Source organism: Uranotaenia lowii, chromosome 2 (genome assembly GCF_029784155.1).
Source record: "Uranotaenia lowii strain MFRU-FL chromosome 2, ASM2978415v1, whole genome shotgun sequence".
Classification (NCBI taxonomy): Eukaryota; Metazoa; Arthropoda; class Insecta; order Diptera; family Culicidae; genus Uranotaenia; species Uranotaenia lowii.
The window spans coordinates 102,741,244-102,749,351 of NC_073692.1; the positions used below are offsets into that span (position 1 = coordinate 102,741,244).

Genomic DNA, 8,108 nt, shown 5'->3' on the forward strand with positions numbered 1-8,108 from the left:
TAAAGTGTTTTATCTTTGACTAAAGGAAAAATCGATCCAATTGTTTTCATCTGTTTGCTGGCAATTTTTATGTTTCCATAGTCGTTTCGCAAAGTTTTTGTTATCTGCATCGTAAGATTGTCGATATTTGTAAACATTAAGAAAGACACTGAAAACATCCACTCTTCATACGCCAACATTTTCCAACTACTCGGAAAAATAAGCGAACTGCCAGATAATCAAAAAAAAAAAATACACACAAAAAAACTACACCACCAACACACATACACATCAACTGATTTTTGATCAAAACAAAATAAGTGAAAAGTGAAGACTGTGCTAAAAGTTCGATGCTGTGGAAAATTAATCCCAAAATCACTAGACAAACGGATTTTTATCCGCAAACATCTGTACGCAGTAAGTCGATACACTACACCTTTCATCTAAAAACACGAATTAAATTAAATTATTCGGAAAACAGATGAAAAGACAGTGTTGGGGCCAATCCCCGGAAATTCACTGATTCGGTTAACCCGCGAAAGTTCCCAGACGTATGACGATCGGATAGTTATTTAACAACACGACGCAGTACTGTGATATGTTCACGGAACACATTTATTTGCTACACTTAAAAGAAAAACGCTCAACTTCGAAAACAAAAAGCAAAAAGTGGACTGTATTTAAACCATCTGACCGACTGACCGACACCGATGATTGATTCGTACTATTGCTTTGTCTTGCTACTGTCTCGCTGCTGACTACGGTCGAGTACAATTGGCTATCATTCTATTACCTACTCTAACTACCTACTCATACTGCAGCACACACGCACTGTTGGTTTTGCACACTGCAGATGCGTGCGGCATAGGTACAACAATTGATGCTGCTTGTAGCTGACGTGATAGCTCTACTTTGTTTGTCGATCGAATCGCGCTGCTGTTTGGCGCGAACATACCGCCCGCCTTGAGTTCACTCAATATAATACTTTACGACTCGACTCCTAATGTAGTTGAAGGCCTTCCGGGCGAATGTTTCGATAGAACTTTGATTGAGGATCAACAGTAACAACAGGATCGGTTCCTTGCGGGTTGTTCCTACATCTCTATGCGATGAATCATGTTTCCTGGCTGATCAGGTTTTGCTGAGCTCTGTTGATGAAAACAATACGACAATATCTTCGAAATTTAAAACTTAGAGATAACATAACTTAGTTATCGCCCCCTGGCATCGACGGCTTATTTGCCGCTCCTAGCCTTTAGCGCCCCAATAATGGGGGCATACTTATCTGTCAACAGCATGTGATCTCCCGGGCTCTCTGGACTGGTCATCATAGCTGGCAGAAGAAACAGGTGGCATCAGATCTCGGCATAGGTAAACTTCCTCGACATCTTGCACGTATGGCGTGACGTAAAACCCTGGCGGATGAAACACACTGTAGATTCCGCGAACGAAACAGATAGGATTCAACATAACTTATAAATTGGCCCCCTGGCAGATACGGCCAATACGCCGCCAGTGCTCAGAGTGCCCCTAATGGGGGCGGAAGATGCTTTACTTAAAACCATGAACAACCGATGGGACATTATGATGAAACCGGTTAACTAAATGTTGACACCATGGCTCTGCGTTAACAGCCCTGGACTTCGAAGACAAATTAAGTGGTGTGCAGACCCTGGCGGTGGAAAAGCACTATAAATTCCGCAAACAAAACAAGTAGGGTTGGACATAACTTAACAGTTGGCCCCCTGGCAAATACGACCAAATAAGCCGCCAGTGCCAACAGTGCCCCTCATGGGGGCGAAAAATGCTAATTTTATAAAGCTGTCCAGGAACTGCGACGACAATGGTGGTTTTCTAATGCTCTGATGAATTTCTAAACCATGGCTGATTGTCTCGAATCGTCGAAAACATAGGAAAATTGTCTGTCCGCAGTGGTGTAGCGAAGAGTATCCATTGGAGAGTCGATAGTTCTAAGAGTCCATCTATCTTGTCCTTAAACTTCAGCGAATACAATTGGCGCTGATTTTCCAACGTTGCATCCAAAGAAAGCTTTTCTTCCCAAAGCTCTTGGAGAAACATTTTGATTTGGACGAAAACTGGACTGACAAAATAGTCGAACAAATGCGACGTGATCAATGAAACGAGACAGAGTACGAAGAAAACAGATCTCCAAAATCGAGACTTGCAGTGAAACAAATCCTTCGTTGAATCGCCAGAAAGCTCTCTAGACATCATTACGCTGCACGACATAACTGTGGTTTCCGGTAGTTCTCCTGCGACAATCCATCCCAGGTGAGTGTTCTGTAGGATTGGGCCTGCATCAGTGATCTTCATCTGCTCCGTTAACAACAAGTCGTAGAAAGTTGAAACTCCCAACACTAGATCAACTGAACTTGATTTGTTAAAATCAGGATCTGCTAGGTTGATGGACGATGGTAGATTCCAGGTGCTAGTGTCAAAGCTTTTCTGGGGCAAATTCAAGGTGATTTCCGGCAGCAAATGGAATTTCATTTCGGCAGTACTAAACGACGACGTGTGTGACGCAATACGAGTTAAAACAGATTCCTTTGAAACATTCATAGACCCTCCTACCCCTTTTATGGGAAGAATTTCTTGAAAACGCTTCAATTTCAATATTTCCGACAGATTCTCTGTCATTAAACAAAGTTGAGACCCATTGTCTAATAATGCACGTGCTAGGACTTTTTTCCCGTTGTTATCGGCTAGCAAAACAACGACTGTTGATAAGAGAGTAGTGTGGGTGTTCCGTTGTGTGCTGAGTAGAGTAGTGTGGTGACTAACTGTGGGCGTGTTTGTGGGAGGTGGCTGTTGTAGAGATTGGAAGTTGTTTTGTGTAAACTGATCGCTATTCATCCGGGACTGAGCTTGATGAGTATCAGGTTGCCTTCTTGTTTGACTGTCCGCGCGTTGAGGTCTTCGTGGAGATTGAGAATAACTCTGTACGTACTGTCGGCTACTTTGGCTTGGAGAGTACGGATGCAACAGAAAATGATGGCGTTGTTCACATTTTGGGCAGGAATCACACAAACAGTCTGCTACAAAATGTCCGGAATCCAAACAGTTGAAGCACAGACCTAACTGTCGAACTAAACTTTTTCGATCGATTACCCTCATACGGTTGAATCTCGAACAATCTTCGGTCTTGTGCGGTCCATTTCTGCAGACAGGGCATGATCTCTCTACTGCAATCGTGCTGTGGCTTATGGGGGCTCTGTAATTCCATCGGTTATCGTTCCCACTTCGACTAGCCGTCGACTGTAAGATAAAACACTGGTTTTCTAGGAACTCAACCATGGCTTCGTAGGAAGGCACTTTTTTAGAAGCATGGTGAGTTTCCCAGAGGCGGTATGTATCTGTGTCCAGTTTTTGTGATAACATGAACGCCAATAGGGTACTCCAATTGCTTGTTTTCTGGCCCAATTTTTCCAACTGTTGAAGGTTAGTTTTGAATGTCGTCAGCAACGCATTTAACCCTTCAAAATTTTCTGTCCTCATTACAGGTGCTGCGAAAAGTGCTCTCATGTGCTCCTGGGCTATTAACTTATGGTTCTCGTACTTATTTTGTAAAATGTTCCAGGCCAGGCCGTAATTCAGCGCTGATACTTGGATCTGGTTAATCTGGAGGAGCGCGTCATCTCTCAAGGATGTTCGAAGGTAATTGAACTTGTCCATGTCGTTGAGCTGTGCGTTGTCGTGAATCAGTGACCTGAAGTTATCCCGGAAGTTGATCCATTCCGAAAGTTCTCCGCAGAATGTTGGCAGCGTCAACTCAGGATATTTCGTATGACACGGTAAAACTGAATCGGAAACAGTAGATCTGCGTTCTGTTGGTCGAGCAGGAATCACCTTCATCTTCGACAGTAGCTGTTGTTTAAGCAAGAAATACCGGTTCACGAATTCCTTGAAAATTTTCTTATTTTCCCTGTTTCGAGTTTCCTTTCTCATCGCTCTTTCCTCGTCGTCGTCGTCGTCACCTTTTTCGTTCACCGAATCCATATCTTCTAAGATAGACTCAATCTCAATCCGCACTGCACAAAACGTATTGTATGCTTCTTCTAATTTGGCTAATCGTGGTTGGAGTGACCCTTGATCTCGAACATCGTCGTATTCTTCTAAGAAATCTTCCAAATTTTCAAGTAAATTTTCTAAGATTCGTTCTTTTTTAGACAAGTGTCGAAGCTCGTCAGCCATTTTGTATCACTTAGCACTTTTTACGAACACGAACTAAAAAATCACTTACGAGACCTCAACGGCGGCGAATTGATTAGCATATACAAGCGAAATATTTAATTTCTGATGAAAATATCAGCATTTGCATCAGTCAATGATGAGCTTTCATGCGCTAAGCGGCTGCTCTCAGTCTACCGGAGGGTAAAAACAACATAAATAACCAATCATTCAAAATCCTCGCATGCAAGCCACCTCGACCACTCAAAAATAATTCACACGCACACTCTATCTACTAGTACTTATCTGTAATTGCCAGGTCGTCCTCCAGTCTGCGAAGAATCCTTCCAAAATTCTGCTTGAACATGCAGCTCCGCTTCGAAATACAACGTTCATTTGCGTCGCATTTAAGTTGCACTAATCAGGAATCTCGTACCGAAATCCGTCAGACACACAAATTTCGAAGGCACCAATGTTATACAAACGGCTCACAACGAATAAGTTCACTTATGCCATTCAATGTAAAACCATTTAATTTGATTCCCCGATGTTGGCCACTTTATGTCGTTGACTCCACAGTGTATAGTACAAGTACCGAGTTACGCTTCTTCCATTGTGATTTTTAGTATTTTTCCAACAGAATTTTCCCCACACTTGGGCCCCCAAGAGAACAGAATTACCGTTCAAAAAATACACATCTTTGGCGAAAACTTGCTTCTTCGGTACTCTTCACTAGCTGCCCGCCAAGGCTCCCTGTGCGCATAATCACCCAGAAAAGGCCATTCGATGTAAGCAAAAACCAAACGGGATCAACTCAAGCCACCCGGTCATAAAAGGAACTTCACAAAATTAGGCTAGCACAAGCCAAGCCAACACAATTGGTTTCACAGGACAAAACATTGACGCACAATAGATGTCCAATCACAAAACGCGCACAAACTTCGCGGTTTATCCGGTCGCTAAGGACCAAATGTTGGGGCCAATCCCCGGAAATTCACTGATTCGGTTAACCCGCGAAAGTTCCCAGACGTATGACGATCGGATAGTTATTTAACAACACGACGCAGTACTGTGATATGTTCACGGAACACATTTATTTGCTACACTTAAAAGAAAAACGCTCAACTTCGAAAACAAAAAGCAAAAAGTGGACTGTATTTAAACCATCTGACCGACTGACCGACACCGATGATTGATTCGTACTATTGCTTTGTCTTGCTACTGTCTCGCTGCTGACTACGGTCGAGTACAATTGGCTATCATTCTATTACCTACTCTAACTACCTACTCATACTGCAGCACACACGCACTGTTGGTTTTGCACACTGCAGATGCGTGCGGCATAGGTACAACAATTGATGCTGCTTGTAGCTGACGTGATAGCTCTACTTTGTTTGTCGATCGAATCGCGCTGCTGTTTGGCGCGAACAGACAGCTTTACACGACCAACCGGGTCGACACTCACAAGAAAACGGCATTTTTTCGGTAAGAAAGCATGAATTATAATCAGCAGAACTAACTAAATAAACACTATTTTAGTCCCTGAAGAAGATCCAATAAGGATCGAAACGTTGGAAACGTAAATCAATACGTCGTTTTTGCTAAAAACAAGACTGCAAGCCGAAAAAACTCCCCGAAAAAACATATTTCCAGTCGAATTTCTCTACCACAATAACACCTTTATTCTAACTGAAATCTTACATTTATATTAAACTATCTCAGTTTCCCTGAAGATGGTGCAAACAGGCACCGAAACGTTGGACAAATAATAAATTTTTATGTTCGGATTATAAAGACTGCTTGGCTATTACTAAAAATAAATTTGAAAGTTGTTTCCCCAGCTAACATGAAATCGTAATAGAAATGATAATCCAAATCTAATATTAAGACATTTTCAATAACCATCGTATACAAGCTGGTATTGAGTGATTTTCTATCATTCATTTACTAGAAGCTTTGCCCAAAAAAAGTTGAATCGGATAGCAGTATAGTCAATTCGTAAATATGTCTCCAAATAGTTGAGAATACGTTAATTCGGCATTTACGATTTGAGTAAACTGATTTACGATAAATGTGCGATCTTTCCTTCTTTCTTCCTTTGACCGGTTCGTGAACAGAAAATCTAAAGTAAAGTTAATATTTAAATTTATTTCCTGTCAATATGAGAGTTGTTATTAATTGATGTTGTGTAGCAGAAGATTTCTGGGGTAGAGGGTCAGTGATTACAAAATTTGATAAAGAGTAGAAGTAAAAAAAATCATAACCTTTTCATTGCATTAAATTAGTTTCAGAGAGTAAAAAATAAAATACATTTTCCTGAACATGATACAAAAATAATTTATTTTCAATTTTTGAAAAAAAAAATTGCTGTTTTCTTCGCTTGAAACATTTGCCTTTACCTACTGGTGCCCAGCCCCGCCTTTAGATGGGGTATACTAAAATCGACATAAAACCATAGTAGTTTTTATTTACTTTTTGTGTAGAATTTCTCAATATATGTTAATCGAACAATCCCTACTAGTGACAACTCTTTGAAAAGCAGCTGTGAAAAGCTACATCTGTGAGAAACATGAAAACATGAGAAAACTGCAAATGGACCTATTTATCCAAAAACTATCAATTTGGTAGCCGCATAAATCCTTCATCGTTGTGTTTTCGATCTTAAAAAAACGATCTTAAAAAAAGAGTTCTCAACATTCTGGATTGATTTTTTGAGAAAAAATATACTCAGTTAGGTAGAAGGGCAGAAGTGATGAAACATAAACCCAGTCTGAAGAAGAGCTCCGGAAACGAAGACAACAATTCGAAAAATATGTACAATATTCACTTTTCTTATAATTTGAAATATATCAGTTATATAACAATTTAAACAAAAATTATATCAAAATAAAGCTATGAGTCTGTCTTAATATGTTTCAAAAGTTGAGAAAAAATGGTTGAAATGTGTAAAACTTCAACCGATAGAGTACTGAAACTCAAGCTCGATTACCCCTGTGGTTATGCAATTTTTAAAAAAATTGGCAACAAGCTTCCTCATCTATAAAGTTTTTCGTAGAGCAAAAGTTGTTTTTAATCATAAAACTAAGCTTCTGTGCTAAACACACCGTGTTGTTAACACTGAACTAAAAAAATATTTTCGAAAATTTAAATTTAACGACTTGAATGAAAACAAAAAAAAAACTCTCTCTGCAGACGCCTGTCTTCACGCGTAATAACTCTACGGAGCAAGATAAAATCGTATTCACAATTGCAATTACACATCGCATTATCAGCAATCACACATGTCTACATATTTCTACGCTATGATTTCCAGCTTTTAGCAGCACATGAATGAAGACTAATAACCTAGTAATTCATTCTCGAGCCTAACCATGGTTGATTTACACACGAACTTATGTATGAAATATTCTGCTCATTTCGCTCCAGAATATCACCCGCTTGCGAGATACGTTGCATTTTGCAAGATCGTAAAATTTTAAATTTATCGCATAAAGTTCTGCAATGTATTCGGTTCTTCCAGAGTGGCACTTTCAGCGTACCTAAATACTTGCTGATGGTGCCGATTTGCGCTAGTCGGTGTGTGAATGTGCAGATGTGCATTTCTACATAGTGCACCCGATCCATGCAGTCATTATACAGAACGAACTAAGAAAGTCGAATAGTTCCCGGCCGAGGCGGTTTAGTCAATGTTTTATTATTGTTATTGTTATAAATACTGTTTTCGTTTATTTGCATTGCACTACACGAGAAGAGGTCTGGATCATATGCTGCTGGTGTTCAACAGAATAGGATGGGGTGTGTTCGGTTTCCATGCGTCACGGCTATTTTCGAACTGTGATATAATGTTTTTCTAATTTGTTTCAGCCATCAAAATACACTAACCACTGCTCGATAGTGTTGTCATATGTTGGTTGCAAAGTCTGGTTAAATTTTCCGCACGT

At 40.2% G+C, this 8,108-nt stretch overlaps 1 protein-coding gene across 1 annotated transcript; it reads right to left on the reverse strand.

Moving 5' to 3' along the window:
* Nucleotides 1-1,214: 1,214 nt before the first annotated feature.
* LOC129741726 (uncharacterized) lies at nt 1,215-4,191 on the reverse strand. Its single transcript, XM_055733506.1, has 2 exons — nt 2,166-4,191; nt 1,215-1,312 (listed from the first exon to the last, which is right to left on the reverse strand). Exons 1-2 carry the CDS (start codon nt 4,189-4,191, stop codon nt 1,215-1,217), a joined length of 2,124 nt encoding a protein of 707 aa, XP_055589481.1.
* Between the last annotated feature and the right edge of the window lie 3,917 nt (nt 4,192-8,108).